This window comes from Scyliorhinus torazame, chromosome 10, assembly GCF_047496885.1.
Source record: "Scyliorhinus torazame isolate Kashiwa2021f chromosome 10, sScyTor2.1, whole genome shotgun sequence".
Classification (NCBI taxonomy): domain Eukaryota; kingdom Metazoa; phylum Chordata; class Chondrichthyes; order Carcharhiniformes; family Scyliorhinidae; genus Scyliorhinus; species Scyliorhinus torazame.
Window position 1 is genome coordinate 61,338,866 of NC_092716.1, and position 21,693 is coordinate 61,360,558.

The 21,693-nt window shown below is 46.0% G+C and overlaps 1 protein-coding gene across 1 annotated transcript in view; it reads right to left on the minus strand.

The window, feature by feature from the left end:
* The window catches only part of itfg1 (integrin alpha FG-GAP repeat containing 1), a 425,532-nt gene that overhangs the window by 55,372 nt on the left and 348,467 nt on the right, over window positions 1-21,693 (minus strand). Inside the window, exon 14 of the mRNA XM_072518195.1 lies at window positions 11,399-11,477. Coding sequence (XP_072374296.1) covers window positions 11,399-11,477 — 79 coding nt within the window. The remainder of the gene's footprint in view (window positions 1-11,398; window positions 11,478-21,693) is intronic.

A 21,693-nucleotide genomic window follows, 5' to 3' on the forward strand; every position in this document is an offset into this window, starting at 1 on the left:
TCCCCGAACCCAAAACTCCGCAGCACTTCCCAAAGATACTCCCACTCCACTCGGTCGAAGGCCTTCTCCGCGTCCATAGCTGCCACTACCTCCGCCTCCCCCTCCACCGATGGCATCATAATCACGTTGAGGAGCCTCCGCACATTAGTGTTTAGCTGCCTGCCCTTTACAAATCCCGTCTGGTCCTCATGAATCACCCCAGGGACGCAGTCCTCAATTCTCGTAGCCAGCACTTTTCCCAGCAACTTAGCATCCACATTGAGGAGCGAGATCGGTCTATACGACGCAAATTGCAGCGGGTCCTTCTCCCGCTTCAGAATCAGCGAGATCCCCCCCCGCCCCCTCCCTTGCCTCATTGAAAGTTCTCACTAACAACGGGCCTAGCAGGTCCACATATTTCCTATAAAACTCGACCGGGAACCCATCTGGCCCCGGGGCCTTCCCCGCCTGCATGTTCCCCAATCCTTTAACCAGCTCCTCCAACCCAATTGGCGCCCCTAAACCAGCCACCTCCTGCTCCTTCACCCTCGGAAACCTCAGTTGATCCAAAAATCGTCGCATCCCCTCTTCCCCCGCTGGGGGCTCAGATCTGTACAGCTCCTCATAGAAGTCCTTAAATACCTCATTTACTCTCACCGCACTCCGCACCGTATTCCCTCTGCTATCCTTAACTCCACCTATCACCCTCGCTGCCACCCTCTTACGGAGCTGGTGTGCCGGCATCCGGCTCGCCTTCTCGCCATACTCGTACGTCGCCCCCTGTGCTTTCCTCCACTGTGCCTCTGCTTTCCCTGTGGTCAGCAGGTCAAACTCCGTCTGGAGGCTTCGCCGCTCCCCAAGTAGTCCCCCCTCGGGGGCCTCTGAATACCTCCTGTCCACCCTTAAGATCTCCCCCACCAACCTCTCCCTGCCCTCTCTCTTCTCCCTGTGGGCCCTAATGGAGATCAACTCTCCCCTGACCACCGCCTTCAACGCCTCCCAGACGACCCCACCTGCACCTCTCTGTTGTCATTGGCCTCCAAGTATCTCTCAATGCACCCCCGCACCCTCCCGCACACCTCCTCATCCGCCAGTAATCCCACATCAAGACGCCACAGCGGGCGCTTGTCCCTCGCCTCTCCTAACTCCAGCTCCACCCAGTGCGGGGCGTGGTCTGAGATGGCTATGGCCGAATATTCCGTTCCTTCTACTTTCGGGATAAGCGCCCTACTCAAAACAAAAAAATCTATCCGGGAGTAGGCTCTATGTACATGGGAAAAGAATGAGAATTCCTTGGGCCTAGCAAGCCTCCATGGATCCACTCCCCCCATAAACCCCCTAAGCACCTTGGCCGCAGCCGGCCTCTTCCCCGTCTTGGATCTGGAGCGATCTAATGCTGGATTCAGCACCGTGTTGAAATCACCGCCCATTATCAAGCTTCCTGCCTCCAGGTCCGGAATCCGACCCAGCATGCGCTTCATAAATCCGGCATCATCCCATGTTCGGGGCCAGTACCACCCACACCCCCTGCAACCTACCGCTCACCATCACGTATCGACCCCCATTATCCACTCCAATATTCTTGGCCTCAAACGACACCCGCTTCCCCACCAGTATTGCAACCCCTCTGTTCTTCGCATCCAGCCCCGAATGGAATACCTGTCCTACCCATCCCTTTCTCAACCTGACCTGGTCTGCCACCTTCAAATGTGTCTCCTGAAGCATGACCACGTCTGCCTTCAGTCCCTTTAAGTGCGCGAACACTCGGGCCCTCTTGATTGGTCCATTCAGGCCCCTCACATTGCAAGTTATCAGCCGGATTGGGGGGCTTCTCACCACCCCCCCTGCCGACTAGCCATCTCCTTTTCTAGGCTAGTCACGTGCCCGCGCCTCCCGCACCCTCCAGTCCCCCAGACGGCGGACCCCCACCCCAACCACCTCTCCTATTTCCAGTTCCCCATTGGCCAATGCAGCAGCAACCCTATACCCCCCTCCCCCCGCTAGATCCGTATCTAGCTCTTTTGCTCCCCCCCATAACACTCCCGTAAGTCAGCTGACTCCTGCTGACCCCGGCCTCTCCCACCTTCCCATTGACCCCCCCAGCGTGGGAATCCCCCCTCCCTAGCAGTCAGTGTGCGCTCCCCCGACCCCCCCCCCCCCCCGCCGTCCTTCCCTAGCGTGGGAAAAAGCCCGCGCTTTCCTGAGCTGGCCCCGCCCCCTCTGGTGCAGCTCCTTTTGCGGCCTTATCTCAATTCCCCCATCCCAGGGCCTCCCCTCCCTCCAACACCGGCGCCCACACTCTCCCACAGTCTCCCCATCAAATCCCTTCATCCATCCCCATCCAGGTGCTATTAGAGCGCAATGAATATCGGGTGCGTCAAACATGGCAATCAGCACAGAGAACCGCAAAATATTGTTGGTGGCCTTCCACTATTCTAGTTTTATCTCCTAGGATATATGATTGTTACAGAAAGTACAAGATTAAAACTATTTAACAGGATTAATTTCCTGAAGTAAACATTCCTGATGAGCAGTGCTCACTTAATTGCTGATTGATACCCGCACCTTGGACCTTGACTAAAGTTTTGGAAACCATCAAATAGAAACAAATTAATGAATAGTTTATTTATTATTCCATAAAATTTGTCATAATTTCAGAACAGCTCCAGCAACTCAAAACCGGGCTTCCAGGAGGTGCTGTGGAGCATCATCATCAGCAGAACTATATTCAACCACAAGCTGTAACCTCTTGGGGAGTGTGGAAGAGCATGGCCAGTGCCAAAAAGTATGAGGTATTAGCCTGGCAAAACTACAACAAAGGGCAATACACATGCTAGTCGGAAAGGCAGCATACCAAGCAATCCCACAAGTGATGAATCCAACGTGTGAGTGTAAAAGACAAGGAGGAAACTTTTGTAACCATTTTCAGCCAGAAGTGCCATTTGGATGATCCACCTTCACCTCAGTTCCTTCAATCACAGAAGTCAGTCTTCAGCCACTTTGATTCTCTGCATTGAAGAATGTTTTTTATTCGTTCAGGAATTGTGGGTGTCGCTGGCTGGGCCAGCATTTATTGCCCATCTCAAATTGCCCTGCAACTGAGTGGGTTGCTAGGTCATTTCAGAGGGCATAGAGTCACATGGGTCTGCAGACAGATTTCCTTCCCTCAAGGGCATTAGTGAACCTGGTGGGTTTTTACAACAATCAACAACGGTTTCATGGTCACCAGATTTTTACTGAATTCAAATTTCACCGTGGGAATTCATGGCGGGATTCGAACCCAGGTCCCCAGAGAATTACTCTGGGTCTGTGTATTACCAGTCCAGTGATAATATCAATACGCCACCACCTCCTGGCTAATACTGGATACAGAAAAGGTTATTGTTCCCAATATTATCTTGCCAAGGTCAGTCTTTCAACACCACACCCTTTTATTTACATAATGGAAAATGATCACAGCCTCAGGTTGCAGCACACAAGTCCAAGGCCAGTGACACACAGAATACCGGCCTGGGTTGAAACTGCGGATTTTAAATTTACGCTGCTCATTTCCCATTGGGTGAACTCCTGCCTGCTCAATAGGGAAGTTCGTATTCCACAAAGCTCACGGGAGATTTATTGATGATCCCCCATGTTCCTCGTGGCTACCATTGCATCTCTCACCTCTTAAGTCCATTTCTCACCCAGTACCACCGCTGCAAGAAAGTCCCTTCCACCGCTTGGCAATTGGTCTGAAGTAAGTAGAGGATGGGACTGGATCTGGTGGTGTGAATCGAATTGGGAACCTTTGTTTCCAGAGAGAGCACTGAACAGTTATTGACGTGGGTTCCACTTCGATTGGGGCACCAGCTTCCTCTGCTTCCATCTCAGAATCCGTGTCCCTCTTATCCAGAGGGATTGGTAATGGGTCGGCTACGAGCTGTTGCCCGGTACTGACAGCGGCCATCTCCATGGCTGGTAACGAGGCTTTCTCGAGGGTGGACTCCCTGCTCCTGAGATGGTCCATGTATTTCTTTCCGACCTTACCCTAGACTTTCACTTTGTATGGCACTAACCCTGTTTTCTCCATTATGATCCCAGGAACCCAGCTGGGACCATCTCTGAAATTCCTCACGAAAACCTGATCACCTGTTTAGAATGTTCTTTCTGTTTTGCTAGGTCATAATTTCTTTCTGGTTCGCTTGTTGATACTTCATCCTTCCAGTCAGGTTTGGGAATTGTAGGCTTGGTCTCGTACGAAGCCAGTCCCATTAGCATTTCCACTGGGGCAATTCCTGTTGTAATATGAGGGGTGTCCTATAGTCGAATAAAAATCATGCCAATTTGGTCTCCATGGATGTTGCAGGTTGTTTCTTCATGCTAGCTTTAAAAGTCTGCTCCACCCGTTCTGCCAGTCTATTTGACGAGAGATGATATGGTGCTGTTCTGATGTGTCTGATGCCTTTGGACAGCATGAAGTTTGAAACTCACTACTGATGAAGGCAATGCTGTTATCGGAAACCAGGACTTCTGTATTCCGTGCATGCAGACACTATCGCAATTTCTTGATTGTAGCACAGGAGCTTGTGGAGCCCATGTGGTGTATCTCCAACCACTTGTAGTGTGCATCGAGCAGGATCAAAACATGGAACTCATAAAATGCCCAGTGAAATCCACATGTACTCGCACCCATGGCCTGCCAGGCCACTCCCATAGATGTAGGGAGGGAGTTTCTGATACTCCTGGCATAGATTGCACCAAGTCTGTGATGTCTTAGTTGAGGCGGGGTGAGTATTTTCATTTTCGATACTCTAGCGTGGCCATTACATCGTTCTTTAAGTATTGGACACTGCCCTTGGAGAGGGACAACTACTTGGGACACTCAGAGATTCTTATTGTCCTCAACGCTGAACTTGTCTTTTTTAGTTTGATCGCATTTCATTTTTTCTAAGGGTTGTCCTTGGAAGCCACCATTCCAGAATCATGTACGTTAGTTTAGACAGGGTTGGATCGTTTTGCATCTGGCTTTAATTTGTCCTGCGGACACCGGCAAAGTCTCTAAAAATTAGAATCATTATGACTTCATTCAATGCTGGTAAAAGAGCCAAGCTTTTGGGCAGCAGGAGGTGACTCAATACATCGGCATTAGCTATCAAAGTTCCACGGCGGTGCACTAAAAGGTATTCATAAGCTGCAAGTACTGGGTCCACCACTGTATCCGGCAGGAGGCAATAGGGGGAAATTGCCTTATCCTCTTTAAAAAGTCCCAATTAGGGCTTGTGGCCAGTTACTATTATGACATGCCTATCGTAGACATATTGGTGGAACTTTATTTACGCCAAACACGACTGCCAACCTTCTTTTTCAATCTGAGAATACCTCAGCTCGGGATCTGAAAGTGATCTGGATATGTATGCGATAGGCCTTTCTGTTCCGCCTATCTAGTGGTGTGAAAGTACCGCCCAAACCCCATAAGGGGAAACATCACATGTAAAAATGAGTAACTTCTTAGGGTTGGTTGACAGCACTTGTTGTTTAACTTTAGTGAAAGGCTCTATCTGTGATGCCTCCCAAGACCATCTTTTGTACTTCCATCGTAGGGTATGCAAGGGGGTCTAGTAAGAAGACCAACCGAGAAGATGAATGCAGCATTTGAGGCGTTCTATGAGAGACAACATAGATCAGAACCACTGGAGGATGAGTTGAACATGGGGGAGTTATGGAGGGGTAGGAGTGTCCCACATTGGAGGAGGAGGAGGATTGGGAAGGGTGAGATGAGTGACTGGGGGCGGCGGAAGTTCGGAAGGCAATCGTAAATATGCAGACGGGGAAGGCGCCAGGGTCAGATGGGTTCCTGGTGGAATTTTAGAAAAGGTTTGCCGACCGGCTGGTGGCGTTGTTAGTGGAAGCATTTGAGGGCTCAATGGCTTGGGGGTCGCTCCTGAAGATGATGATGCAGGCATCTATCTTGCACCTTCAGGTGGAGAAAGACCCAGTGGAATGCGGGCCGTTTTGGCCGATTTCATAATTGAACGTGGAAGCAAAGATCCTGGCAATGGTGCTGGTGCTCAGTTTGGAGGAGTGCCTCTCGAGCATTGTTGGGGAGGATCAAACAGGGTCTGTGATAGGTAGGCGGTTGTCCTTTAATGGTGCGGCGCCTGTTGTACGTGATCCTATCTCCTTCGGGGGTGAAGGGGGGCAGGATGCGGAAAAGGCCTTCGATAAGGTAGAGTTGAAGTATCTGTTTGCGGTTTAGGGGTGGTTTGGGATTGATCCCAAGTTTGTGTCGTGGGCGAGACTATTATACAAGGAACCTAAGGCTAGTGTTAGTACGAATAATATGAGCTCAAAGTATTTTCAGCTATATTGGAAAACTAGGCAGGGGTGCCCTATGACACTGCTCTTATTTGCGTTGGTGATAGAGCCGTTGGCCATCGCATTGAGGAATTCAGGTGAGTGGCGGGATTGTGAGGGGTGGGGGGGGGGGTGAGGTTGGTGTCAGAACAAAGGCTGTCCCTGTATGGTGATAGTCTGTTACTGTACATTTTGGACCCGGTCCCTACATTGCGGGGCATAATGGTGCTGTTGAAGCGGATTGGGGCGTTCTCTGGGTATAAGTTAAACCTGGAGAAGAGGGAGTGTGTTTTGGTTACTCCACCGGATAAGGGAGCTAATTTGGGGGTGATGCTGCTTCGTTTGATGGGCACTCATTTTAGATATTTAGGGGTGCAGGTAGTGTGGGATTGGGCTCAGATTTGTAAATTAAACTTTGAGTCTGGTGGGTAGGGATAAGGCTGACCTACAGAGGTGGGATAGCCTCCCCTTTGTCCTTGGCAGGCTGAGTGCAGATGGTAAAGATGAATATTTTGCCATGTTTTTTGATCCTATTCCAGATTGGGGGCCTCTCCCATTAATTGCATGGAGATTAGCCTCAAGTGGTGATTATTGGATTCTCGCCACGCTATGGCAGGTTCCTGATTTCACCAACGGGAGCGGACTGGTTAGATCACAAACAGATTGCCACCTGGCGCGATTCTCATTTTCGGCCTCTCCCTGTGATCTAATGGCCTTGTCACGTTCATGCTTAAGAGCAACTCGGCCATTAAATCCAGTCCTGAGAATTATTTTCATCATTGGGGAGGTGAACTCACTGGCCAGGCTGGCTCCTCAGAGATGGGGCTGCCATTTTGAAAGGGTGTCCTGATCTCCAAGTGAGCTTGTGGGTCCTCCAAACCCCCACTCATAGGCAATGCCACCCCCACACACATGGACAGTACACACCCTCTCGTCTCTATTCCCCCCCCCCCCCATCCCAAGTGAGGACACCCTGCTATGGAGTCGCTGAGTGCCCCCCCCCCCCTTTTCAGGTCTTCCCACACCCCATTTTGGGCCCCCTATTTCCAAGATCCCCACCCTTCACAAACTCCACTTCATACCCGCCCTGCATCCCCACGACCTTCATACACCTCCTCCACCCTCCTTTCATGTGCATGGCCCCCCTCAGGCCCTGACCCTCAGCATGCCACCCTGGCACCTGGGAAATTTGGCACTGCCACCCTGGGAGTGCTCCTGCTAGCTTTGCGTGCCACCTGGGTACCTTGGCAGTGCCAAGGTGCCAGCCAGGCAGTGCCAAGGTGCCCATGTTCCAGGGGCGAGCCAGGTTGAAGCCCTGCACTATCCCTATCCCCCAGGGGCCTCAGATGGCCTGGGGAAACCCCTGGATGCCGTTCAGCCTGGTCCACGTTTGTGCTGAACATCACACAGCTGTGTATGCCCTGGTGAAGCCGTTAGATGCCGGGAGGCTGGTAGATCCTGTGTGAGTCGGCCTTAGTATATTTAAAACCTACTTAAGTGAGCGTGGCTTGGTTCCGCCCATTGTGGGCAGGATTCTGGTCACACTGCCTTGCGGGACCTGGGTAAATCCTGCCAGGTGTAGTGTCTGCCGGGATGCCTCACCTGGCATCTACCAGTCACATCATGCTCCCGGTTGGGCGTGACGTGGCCGGTGTATCGTGCACAATGTTGCTAATTATCTACTCCCCAGGAAACCTTCTTTATATAAACAAAGTTCCATTAGCCCAACCTCAACGAACAATGTCCATGGCTGGAATGAAATAGAACAATAGAATTCCTACAATGCTGGCAGTGCTTCTTCTGGAGCAGATGCATATTCTGGTCCAACAATTGAGGAGGTTTATTAAAAGTAAACAACATTTTAATCGAGCCTAGCCCCATAACCCCACCTAACCTGCACATCTTTGGACTGTGGGAGAAACTGGAGCACCCAGAGTAAACCCACGCAGACACGGGGAGAAAGTGCAAACAGACATGAATTGATGCACCTCCGTAGCGAAAGTGTTTGTCTTCAAACCAGGACTAAAGATTACTGCAGCAGGTGCATATACACACCAACTCAGGCTTTAAACTCTTACTGCACCAAATACATAAAACACAAAATATATTAAATTCCTACATTCATTATATGGGAAATGCGGACACAAAAAATCTCTCCTTTGCAGAGAAAAATCATGCACTCGCCCCAATCACAAAAAGGCTGACTAATTACTTTTCAAATATTCATCCTTGGGATGTGGTAATTGCTGACAAGGGCAGCATTTATTGTCCATCCCTAACTATTCTTGAGATGGTGGTGGTGAGCCATCTTCTTGAATCTCTGCAGTCTACGCGGTGTACTGATGTAACAAAGCTTGCTTTTTTGTTTCTATTAGCAATGATGCGAACATAAAATTGTCCAGAATAAGTAATTCAATCGAGATACAGATCTGTATTTGAAATTCTTACCAAATTTGTGCACTTTCTCTGAATGCATCTTTAGTTAAAAGACAAATCTGAAACCGGTAACTAACCATACAAATTGTCATCTTACTCAAATTAATGTTAATTTAAATTATTTTGCCTGTGATAATTCTATAACTGTTCTACATTATTGTATATTTGCTTGTTGCACCAGTATATATGATTGTATTATGCAAGGAGATAGTGTCTTTTCCTGGATTTACTCCTGAAACACAACTCTATCCCTTCAACTGTTCCCAGTGCTGAATTCTCTGACATTTAAACATGGCCACAGCAGAGCAGACAATGTTATTATGGGATTGTCTTTTGATGTATCTCTTCAGAATGCTGACACTAATTTTCACCATTTATGCTTTACAATGAGAAATATGCTCTCAAAGGAAGGAACATTGATATCCACATTTGTTTACTGTTGCATCATTATTGCTAGCCTAATCTGTCAAAAGAGCCCAACAAGTACAGCAGACAAAATCTGTAGAATATAAAGTGATTAATACAACACATTCAACTGTTTGTATTTTGAAACAATTATAAGGATACAATAGTGCATGCAGGCTTTCAGGGTAATCGGAGGATAATGAAACTTGATACAGCTGAAAGCATCATGGATCTACAAGTTTAGAAGGAACAACACATGCCTAAAACAGCACATTCAGAATAAGCAGCTGAAGCAAAATAAGACAGCTAGTAGAGGAATTAACCATACTTACATGGACAATCACCTCTAATTGTATAACGCAACTTAAGTTTAGATAATTAAGGGGTGGGGTTACTATGGATACAGAGTATGGTGGAACAGTGCTGAGGAAAAGAACGATGAAGTTAGCATGAATAGGAGATATAAGATGGGGCAGAGTTGTACTAAACTGGTCACGAGATGGATTGCAGAACTTAAAAGAGACAGTGTCTGCTGTTTTCCGCCCCCTAAACAGTATAGCACTCAGTGCTGTGATTATGTCATATCCTGTGACATATTGTGGAAATGTAAAAGCCAGTGCACTCCAGCGTGTATCTTGGACCTTGGGCACCAGGGGTCAACCTCAGGCATCTAAAGGTCCCATCCAGCAAGGTGATGTGAGTAGTGTGCATCCTTAGTATTTTCACATTTACTATGATTGATATATCAACATAAGGCAGAAGTCAAGTCTTATTTGTTTAATAAAATATTAAAGTTGCAAACTCTCAAGAATTGCAGACCTATTAGTTAGCAAGATGAACTGTAGCAGCCACATCTGACACTGAATATAAAGTTGAGCAATGTAAATCCCTGTTGCTTGGGAAGGGTTGTCAAAATCATATAATTGTATTTCATTAAAGGCTATTCAGACACCATTCCCCACTGCTATTTGAAACACTTAGTCAGTTTCAAATGCAATAACCACTTGAGGTATCTCTGATAACACTGTGGGAATTCATGGGCCTGTACTACCTTGGAGTGGCAATCAGTGTCGAGTTGCCACTCCAAACCCAATTACTTGTGTGAAATGTTTTCTCAACCTGTCTCACCCAACTTTCTGACACAGGCCAGGTGAGATACAGGCAGTACAGCATGACCTCAACGCCTGGCGTTGAAGCGCAGGAGAGTCCAATTGAAGAGGCCACACCTGCATTTTACGGCACAAGCCGCTGTAAACCAGATAAATTTAAAGGTCCATCAAAATTGACAGACCAGGGATAAGGTAATTGTCTGAGGTAAGGAGATAGGATTTTAGGGGGGTGGGGGTTTAGGGGTGGGGGGGTGGGGGTGGGGAGAGTGTTTGAGTCTAGAGTCCTTTCCAGTCGGGTCTGGGAAGGGGGCTAGGGTGGAAGGAGTCTCTATGCTGGGAAGGGGAAGGGGGAGAGTTTGGCCTGTAGCTGGGACATAGTACTCGGAGTGTGGAAGGGCAGGGGGGGGGGGGGCTGGATTGTCCTGTGAGGGGCGGTGGGATATTCGGAGGATGGGAGCAGCGACCCCTGGGGGGGGGGGGGTTTAAGAGATTTGGGGACAGTTCCATGTGTGTTGGGTCTGGGTCTGTACAATAGTTACCCAGAAGTTAGAAGACGTTTTAACTTATCTAACCTTTTCTGGGTAACTACTGGTGTAGCCCTGTCAGAACATCCGAAGTTTGTGATTTTAATCACATTTTCAGATGGTTCTCACTTCAGGGCAATTGCCCAGGGAAAGGGTGCATTTATGGGTAATTGCTGTACAACCTTTCGGGTTTGATTCCCTGCTTGGGTCACTGTCTGTGAAAAGTCTGCACGTTCTCCCTGTGTCTGCGTGGGTTTCCTCCGAGTGCTTGGGTTTCCTCCCACAAGTCCCAAAAGATGTGCTTGTTGGGTGAATTGGACATTCTGAATTCTCCCTCTGTCTACCCGAACAGGCGCCCAAGTGTACCGACTGGGGGATTTTCACAGGAGCTTTGTTGCAGTGTTAATGTAAGCCTACTTGTGGCACTAATGAAGATAATTATTATTACCTATGAACTTCCCAGAGGGGCACCATTCAACCTGACACTGGAGAGTTTAGAAGTTATGGCCCAATAAAATTATTTCTGTACAAATGTTACTTAGTGAAAATAAATTGTAAATATATATTATAGTAGGCTTGAGCTCTACGTGCTGCACTTTAATTTTCACCTACCTGATGCATTTTTCAGATATCCATTAGCATCTGCTGTTGTGTACATGATATATGGTCCAGGCTGGTTCACACCAAATGGCTACAGAAAGAGAGAAAATCAAACTAGATTACATACATCACATGTACAACTTTGCAAATAATGCTTTAAAAACAAATGAAACCTCAGCACTTTATTAAATCTCTTTAGGTTAAAAGAATGCTATTTTTTCACTGCACTATGTAATATCCCCATACCATCAGCTATTTCAAATAGATTTTCAATTTCCCTTAAAAGAAGCAATGATCTCTGCCTCAATGACTTTCTATGGCAATGTATTTCATGCTCTGACAATCCTGTGTAAAGAAATATCTCCAAAGCTCTCCCCTCACTCAATGCTAATTCTAAATTTGCAACTCCTTTTTATAGGTCTCGAGTCAGATGAAATATATAAAAGTAAAATACTGCGGATGCTGGGAAATTTAAATAAAAGCACAAAATACTGGAAATAAATCAATAGGTCCATGCAACATACGTGGAGAAAAACCGAGTACATACGATATAAGAGTAGACCGTGCAAACCACTGAACCTGGCCACCATTCAATAAAGTCAACTCCACTTTCCCCACTACCTTCCTATATCCCTAGATTCTCAGAGATAAAAATCTATCTAACTGAGCTTTGAATATGCATCCGCAACCCTGTAGGATAGAGAAATTCAAAGATTCACAACATCCTGAGTGAGGACATGTCTCCTCCTCTCAGTCCTAAATGATCACCCTTTACCTTGAGACTGTGCTCTTATGTTTTAGGTTTCCCAGCCAGGGGAAACAACCTCTCAGTGCCTACCTTGTCAAGCCCCTTCAGAATATTGTATGTTTCAATAAGATTATATTTCATTATTCAAAAACTACAGAGCCTCAACGCAAGAAACTCTCATTTCACCCCTGGAACCAATCTAGTGAAGTTTCACTGCACTGCCTCCAATGCGAGTATATTCTTCCTTCAACATCGAGACCAAAATTACGCACAGTATTTTAGGTGTGGTCTCACCATACAGGCAAGAATTCCTTTGTTTCACACTTCAATTTCCTTGTAATAAAAGCCAACAAGCAATTTGACTTCCTAATTGCTTATTGTACCTGCATGCTAACTTTGTGTTGCCTACGAGTGCCAAGTCCCTAAACATCAATATTTTAAAGTTTCACACCTTTTAAAAAGATGGCCCACTTTTCCATTTATACCACCAAGTGAATAACATCACACTCTATCTACCACCTTGTTGCCAACATACTTAACCTGTCTCTATCTCTTTGCAGCCTCTGTGTCCTCCTTACAGCTTACATTCCCATCTGGCTTTGTATCGTCAACAAAACGGATACATTATTCTCGGTCTCTTCGTCCACGTTGTTCGTATACATTGTAAATCGCTGAGGCCTCAGCACTGATCGTTGTGATACTCCACGAGTTACCGCCAATCAACTTGAAAATGTCCCATTTATCCCTACTTTCTGCTTCCTATCTGTCAACCAATCATTCAGCCATGCTAATATATTACTTCAAGCATCATGAATCCTTATCTTGCATATTAATCTTTGGTGTGGCATCTTATTATATCTTTTGGAAATCGAAGTTTACGACATCTAATCTTTTATCAAACCTACTAGTTATAGCCACAAAAAACTCAAATAAACTTAGCAAATTCGCTTTCTCTTTCGTAAAATCATGTTGACTGTGTCTAATCATGCTCTGATTTTCTAAGCACATGATTAATTTTGACTTAATAATAGATTCCAGCATTTTCCTGATAACTGATATGAGGCTAACTGGAGTTCCCTTTTTCACTCTCTCTCCTTTTTTTCGATAGCAATGTTTGATTTGTTAACTGTCAACCACTGGGATCGTTATAGAATCTTGGAAATTTTGGAAAACATATCCAGTGCATCTACCATTTGTGCAGTTACCCTTTTCGAAGTTGGTCATTAGATTCTTGGGATTTGACAGCTTTTACTCCTTTAAATTTCTCCAATCCTTTTTCTCTGTTGTTATTAATTACTTTAAGTTCCTCGTTCTTCTTGGCCACACTTGGTTACACTCTCTTTTTTATGCATAATTTATGTCTTATTTGAAGACAAACAAAATATTTGTTCAATATCTCTTCCACTTCTTCATTCTCCAAGATCATTTCTCTTATCTCTAAAGGGACCAACTTTACTTCAGCTACTCTCATTTTTATAAACTTGCAAAAGTTCTGCTGAGTAAAATAAGGGCCCATGGTATTCGAGGCAAGGTACTAACATGGATTGACGACTGGCTGTCAGGCAGAAGGCAGAGAGTTGGGATAAAAGGTTCTTTTTCGGAATGGCAACCGGTGACGAGTGGTGTCCCGCAGGGTTGTGTTGGGGCCACAGCTGTTCTCTTTATATATTAACGATCTAGATGACGGGACTGGGGGCATTCTGGCTAAGTTTGCCGATGATACAAAGATAGGTGGAGGGGCAGGTAGTATGGAGGAGGTGGGGAGGCTGCAGAAAGATTTAGACAGTTTAGGAGAGTGGTCCAAGAAATGGCTGATGAAATTCAACGTGGGCAAGTGCGATGTCTTGCACTTTGGAAAAAAGAATAGAGGCATGGACTATTTTCTAAACGGTGACAAAATTCATAATGCTGAAGTGCAAAGGGACTTGGGAGTCCTAGTCCAGGATTCTCTAAAGGTAAACTTGCAGGTTGAGTCCGTAATTAAGAAAGCAAATGCAATGTTGTCATTCATCTCAAGAGGCTTGGAATATAAAAGCAGGGATGTACTTCTGAAGCTTTATAAAGCATTAGTTAGGCCCCATTTAGAATACTGTGAGCAATTTTGGGCCCCACACCTCAGGAAGGACATACTGGCACTGGAGCGGGTCCAGCGGAGATTCACACGGATGATCCCAGGAATGGTAGGCCTAACATACGATGAACGTCTGAGGATCCTGGGATTATATTCATTGGAGTTTAGGAGGTTGAGGGGAGATCTAATAGAAACTTACAAGATAATGAATGGCTTAGATAGGGTGGATGTAGGGAAGTTGTTTCCATTAGCAGGGGAGACTAGGACCCGGGGGCACAGCCTTAGAATAAAAGGGAGTCACTTTAGAACAGAGATGAGGAGAAATTTCTTCAGCCAGAGAGTGGTGGGTCTGTGGAATTCATTGCCACAGAGGGCGGTGGAGGCCGGGACGTTGAGTGTCTTTAAGACAGAAGTTGATAAATTCTTGATTTCTCGAGGAATTAAGGGCTATGGAGAGAGAGCGGGTAAATGGAGTTGAAATCAGCCATGATTGAATGGCGGAGTGGACTCGATGGGCCGAATGGCCTTACTTCCGCTCCTATGTCTTATGGTCTTATGATCCATAGCCAGACCCTGGGACATGGGGGAGGATCCAATTAGGGACCAATAATGTGTTGTCTAAAGTAGGTAAAAGCTGAGATTTGTTGTGAAAACTTGGAAGAATATGACATTTGAAAATAACACTGAGAATGCCTGAGGCTTTTAAATGAAAAGGAGAAGTCCCACAAGGGGTTAACAGCAGCAGCCTGTTTTAAAAGCAGACAACTTCACAGACAGGGAAGAAAACAGATAGGAGCTTCATATTGATTCACAAGTTAGAAAAGACATTTGATTGACTTAAAAACTCTTAAAGTTATATGAAAGGGAACAGTATTTCACAAATCTTTAAGTAATGAATTATTTTATTGAACAATTAGGAAAAGCAGCCAGAATCTAAAGTATAAGATAGGGAACAACTGTTAAATGTGAAAAGTTGCTGACACTGGTAATAAAGTGAAACAATTGATTTACAAATTAAGGAAACTAGAAGGTGACAAGGTTACATTATAACGTACATCACATTTGAAGTTAAAACCTTTTGGAAGATGGCCAAAGCAGATAAAGTTAGAGTCAGGGGGGATACCCTAACATGACATTAGCTTAACCTGAAGATGACCCGAGTCGAATCAGAGAAAACTCATTGAAAAAGACATAAAACCAAAAGAGTGCGAACTAAGGCACAGACAAATTGATGACATGTCAAGCAAAGCGAGAAAAGTGGTCAAGGATGGCGAGCTGGTGAGGATGATGCTGCACTGTCGCTGTTGAAGTAGCGCCACACTTCTAAACTGCTAAAACTTAGCCTTCCAATTGTCATGCAGACAGTCTGAAGGGTGCCAGGTGCAGAGGTTAAAGGGCCCCAAATGGCTCTAAAAACTGGGGATAATGAGCAGATAATCAGAGCATCTTCCTCGGTGATGGGACAAGCAACATCGACAGACCGAGCAGCCCAGAGAAGTCAGCAGAAGACCAAAAGCTACAGAAAACTGATTGTCAAGAGAGACTTGAAAGTCTGTAACTGGTCCGAACAAGAAAAGATCTTTCTACCTTTCTGTAAAAGTAGTTATTCTCTTTTAACTTGAAAATAAAGTTAAGTTCAAATTGATAACCTGAAAGAGTGGTTATTATTATTCTCTTTAAAAAGTTTACTTTACTTCACTTAGTGACCCGTGTATAAGTTACTAAGTGGTAAGTAGATAAAATTCTTCTACGAAGATACGGGTTATACCGGGGGATAACTTGAAACACTAGTTTGACCCGAATAGCACCCGCCAAAGTCTGCGTAGGAGTCGGGGAGTGAGAATACCTGCTCACCATTTAGAATAAATCGACCCTTTTTGGTATAGGGGGAATTCTAAGAATAGTGGTGAGGTTAAAAACTACAGATTCAAAACAGCTGCTTTTGGAACAAAACAAGATTCCACAGGTTTTGAACAAAGAAAAACAAACGTTACTATAGAAGTTCAGAACTTAAAACAATTTACAATATCTAATATTCAGAGTATGAGGTACATGTGAATTAACAGACGAACTGTGTTTGAACACACTGCACTGCACACTACAAAGTAAAGGACAAATGCAACCAAGATAGAGTCCACGGATTTCTCAAGCATACACCCATATGTCAGTAAATATCAAGTCAAACAATCTTGTTGAAACTCTGTCTCACGAGGGATTCCCCGTTTCACCTTCGAAAGTCTCTTTTATGAATTTTCTTCTGCACCTTTTCCTTTCTTAAGGGAGATGTGCGGGGTAAGTTTTTCACGCAGAGAGTGGTGGGCGTTTGGAATGTGCTGCCAGAGTGTGTGGTGGAAGAAGGCACATTAGCAACATTTAAGAGGCATCTGGATTGGTACATGAATAGGAATGATATAGAGGGATATGGACCGAGTAAGGACAGAATTTTTTTTTTAGTTCGGGCATCATGATCGGCACAGGCTTGGAGGGTCGAAGGGCCTTTTCCTGTGCTGTACCTTTCTTTGTTTCCCCTTTGTTCTTAAATGGGAGACCCTGTATTTTAAAACTGTGTCCCTTAGTTCTAGTTTCTCCCATAAGGTACTCTCCCTGTCAAGTATCTATCATGATCTCAGAAAATCCCAGAGCACGTTACAGCTAATGAACTGCTGTTGAAGTGTAGCCACTGCTGCAACTTGAGAAATGTGCCAGTCCCAACAAACAGAAATGAGGTACATGATGAGATAATGTTTTTATTCATCCATGGGATGTGGGCATCGCTGGCTGGTCCATAATTTATTGCCCATCCCTAATTGCCCTTGAACTGAGCAACTTGCTAGGCAATTTCAGAGAGCATTTCAGAGTCAACCATATTGCTGTGGATCTGGAGCCATATGTAGGCTAGACCAGACAAGGTTGGCAGATTTTCTTCCCTAAAGGACAGTAGTGAACCATTTGGGTCTTTACAACAATCGGCCATGGTTTCATGGTCATCAGATTTTTAATTCCAGATTTTTACTGAATTAAAATTTTACCATCCGCTGTGGCGGGATTTGAACTCGGGTCCCCAGAGCATTACCCTAGGCCTCTGGATTACTAATCTAGTGACAATACCACTGCCTCTCCATCTTTTTTAATGATGTTGGTTGACAGGAAAATATTAGCAGGAGTTTTATAATATCGCATGTGAGTCCTGTTGCTGGGAATCTTCACCCCATATTAATAGCTGAAAAGGTGCTGAGCTGGTCTTAACATTTACATGTGCATTAAATTTATAATCTGCAATTTAGGGTAGAGTTTAATGCCCTTCCCTACGCAGAGTTTGGTGGTGGGGGAAGGGCACTTAATCAGGTTGGAGAGTGGTGGGTGGGGACCCCATTGGCTTCCCCATTCCACCCCGATGAAGTCCACGGTGGGCAGACCAGCTGATGGTCATTCCCGCCCCGCGGCCAATTGAGGTTCTTAAGTGGACAATTAATGGACACACACACAGAAGGTGCTGACAGGCAGCCACCTCAGGTTTCTGGGACCATGGCATTATGCCTGCTTCCTGTGGAAGCGCTGATTCCCTCCGCCTACTCACACTGCACTCACCTCACAGGCGAGGGAGCAGCTGTTGAGCATGCTTCTGAGCCCCTTACCAAGCAAACCAGCACTGGTCATCATTCTGTTAGTCATGTATATTCTTCTCTGTAACCTCACATGAGAGGCCTTTAACCTTCCCGGTGAGAAAATACAGACAACAACACTTATGAGCGCAGTACGCATGCACCATCCACATCAATACCAGTTTAAGGCTTATTTATTTGCTTAAAATAACATTCAAAAATCTCCTAGAGTGCTCTCAATAGCCACTGGGACATTGATACCAATACCAGGAGAATCCTGGCTATTCCAGGCAACCCTACTAGGCTTATGATACTAGGCTTTGTGTGAGTGTCGTTCCGCCATCATTCACTGACTCCCTGGTGGCAATGCTGTTAAATACAGCTGTCCAGTCATGTGCCTGAGAGGCACTTAATTTGGAAGAACCTCCTTAAAAGGTGCGATGCGGGGCTCCAGTCAGCTCTCCAGCAAGACCCCAGTTGCCTCCATTAAACTCAGCCCTTAGTTTCTGTCTACCCTATTGTAGGAGATATGAGGAAGGCAGCTAAACAGGTTTAATCTAACTCAAAAGATAAAGAACAAAGAAAAGTACAGCACAGGAACAAGCCCTTCGGCTCTCCAAGCCCGTGCCGACCATGCTGCCTGACTAAACTACAATCTTCTACACTTCCTGGGTCCGTATCCCTCTATTCCAATCCTATTCATGTATTTGTCAAGATGCACCTTAAATGTCACTATCGTCCCTGCTTCCACTACCTCCTCCGGTAGCGAGTTCCAGGCACCCACTGCCTTGTGTAAAAAAACTTGCCTCGTACATCTATTCTAAACCTTGCCCCTCTCACCTTAAACCTATGCCCCCTAGTAATTGACCCCTCTACCCTGGGGAAAAGCCTCTGACTATCCACTCTGTCTATGCCCCTCATAATTTTCTAGACCTCTATCAGGTCGCCCCTCAACCTCCATCGTTCCAGTGAGAACAAACCGAGTTTATTCAACCGCTCCTCATAGCTAATGCCCTCCATACCAGGCAACATTCTGGTACATCTCTTCTGCACCCTCTCTAAAGCCTCCACATACTTCTGGTAGTGTGGCGACCAGAATTGAACACTATACTCCAAGTGTGGCCTAACGAAGGTTCAATACAGCTGCAACATGACTTGCCAATTCTTATACTCAATGCCCTGGCCAATGAAGGCAAGCATGCCGTATGCCTTCTTGACTACCTTCTCCACCTGTGTTGCCCTTTTCAGTGACCTGTGGACCTGTACACCTAGATCTCTCTGACTATCAATACTCTTGAGGGTTCTACCATTCACTGTATATTCCCTACCTGTATTAGACCTTCCAAAATGCATTACCTCACATCTGTTCGGATTAAACTCCATCTGCCATCTCTCCACCCAAGTCTCCAAACAATCTAAATCCTGCTGTATCCTCCGACAGTCCTCATCGTTATCCGCAATTCCACCAACCTTTGTGTCGTCTGCAAACTTACTAATCAGACCAGTTACATTTTCCTCCAAATCATTTATATATACTACAAACAGCAAAGGTCCCAGCACTGATCCCTGTGGAACACCACTAGTCACAGCCCTCCAATTAGAAAAGCATCCTTCCATTGCTACTCTCTGCCTTCTATGACCTAGCCAGTTCTGTATCCACCTTGCCAGCTCACCCGATCCCGTGTGACTTCACCTTTTGTACTAGTCTACCATGAGGGACCTTGTCAAAGGCCTTACTGAAGTCCATATAGACAACATCTACTGCCCTACCTGCATCAATCATCTTTGTGACCTCCTCGAAAAACTCTATCAAGTTAGTGAGACACGACCTCCCCTTCACAAAACCATGCTGCCTCTTACTAATACGTCCATTTGCTTCCAAATGGGAGTAAATCCTGTCTCGAAGAACTCTCTCGAGTAACTTCCCTATCACTGAAGTAAGGCTCACCGGCCCGTAGTTCCCTGGATTATCCTTGCTACCCTTCTTAAACAGAGGAACAACATTGGCTATTCTCCAGTCCTCCGGGACATCACCTGAAGACAGTGAGGATCCAAAGATTTCTGTCAAGGCCTCAGCAATTTCCTCTCTCGCCTCCTTCAGTATTCTGGTGTAGATCCCATCAGGCCCTGGGGACTTATCTACCTTAATATTTTTCAAGACGCCCAACACCTCTTCTTTTTGGATCTCAATGTGACCCAGGCTATCTACACACCCTTCTCCAGGCTCAATATCTACCAATTCCTTCTCTTTGGTGAATACTGATGCAAAGTATTCATTTAGTACCTCGCCCATTTCCTCTGGCTCCACACATAGATTCCCTTGCCTATCCTTCAGTGGGCCAACCCCTTCCCTGGCTACCCTCTTGCTTTTTATGTACGTGTAAAAAGCCTTGGGATTTTCCTTAACCCTATTTGCCAATGACTTTTCGTGACCCCTTCTAGCCCTCCTGACTCCTTGCTTAAGTTCCTTCCTACTTGCCTTATATTCCACACAGGCTTCGTCTATTCCCAGCCTTTTAGCCCTGACAAATGCCTCCTTTTTCTTTTTGACGAGGCCTACAATATCTCTCGTTATCCAAGGTTCCCGAAAATTGCCGTATTTATCCTTCTTCCTCACAGGAACATGCCGGTCCTGAATTCCTTTCAACTGACACTTCAAAGCCTCCCACATGTCAGATGTTGATTTATCCTCAAACATCCACCCCCAATCTAGGTTCTTCAGTTCCCGCCTAATATTGTTATAATTAGCCTTCCACCAATTTAGCACATTCACTTTAGGACCACTCTTATCCTTATCCACCAACACTTTAAAACTTACTGAATTGTGGTCACTGTTCCCGAAATGCTCCCCTACTGAAACTTCTACCACCTGGCCGGGCTCATTCCCCAATACCAGGTCCAGTACTGCCCCTTCCCTAGTTGGACTGTCTACATATTGTTTTAAGAAGCCCTCCTGGATGCTCCTTACAAACTCTGCCCCGTCTAAGCCCCTGGCACTAAGTAAGTCCCAGTCAATATTGGGGATATTGAAGTCTCCCATCACCACAACCCTGTTGTTTTTACTCTTTTCCAAAATCTGTCTACCTATCTGCTCCTCTATCTCCCGCTGGCTGTTGGGAGGCCTGTAGTAAGCCCCCAACATTGTGACTGCAGCCTTCTTATTCCTGATCTCTCCCCATATAGCCTCACTGCCCTCTGAGGTGTCCTCCCGTAGTACAGCTGTGATATCCTCCCCAACTAGTAGCGCAACCCCACCACCCCTTTTACATCCCCCTCTATCCCGCCTGAAACATCTAAATCCTGGAACAGTTAGCTGCCAATCCTGCCCCTCCCTCAACCAGGTCTCTGTAATGGCAACAACATCATAGTTCCAAGTACTAATCCAAGCTCTAAGTTCATCTGCCTTAACCGTAAAACTTCTTGCATTAAAACATATGCACTTCAGGCCACCAGACCCGCTGTGTTCAGCAACTTCACCCTGTCTGCTCTGCCTCAGAGCCATACTGTCCCTATTCCCTAGTTCTCCCTCAATGCTCTCACCTTCTGACCTATTGCTCCCGTGCCCACCCCCCTGCCATACTAGTTTAAACCCTCCTGTGTGACACTAGCAAACCTCGCGGCCAGGATATTTATGCCTCTCCAGTTTAGATGTAACCCGTCCTTCTTATATAGGTCACACCTGCCCCGGAAGAGCTCCCAGTGGTCCAGATAACAGAAACCCTCCCTCCTACACCAGCTGTTTAGCCATGTGTTTAGCTGCTCTATCTTCCTATTTCTAGCCTCACTGGCACGTGGCACAGGGAGTAATTCCGAAATTACAACCCTAGAGGTCCTGTCTTTTAACTTTCTGCCTAGCTCCCTGAACTCCTGCTGCAGGACCTCATGC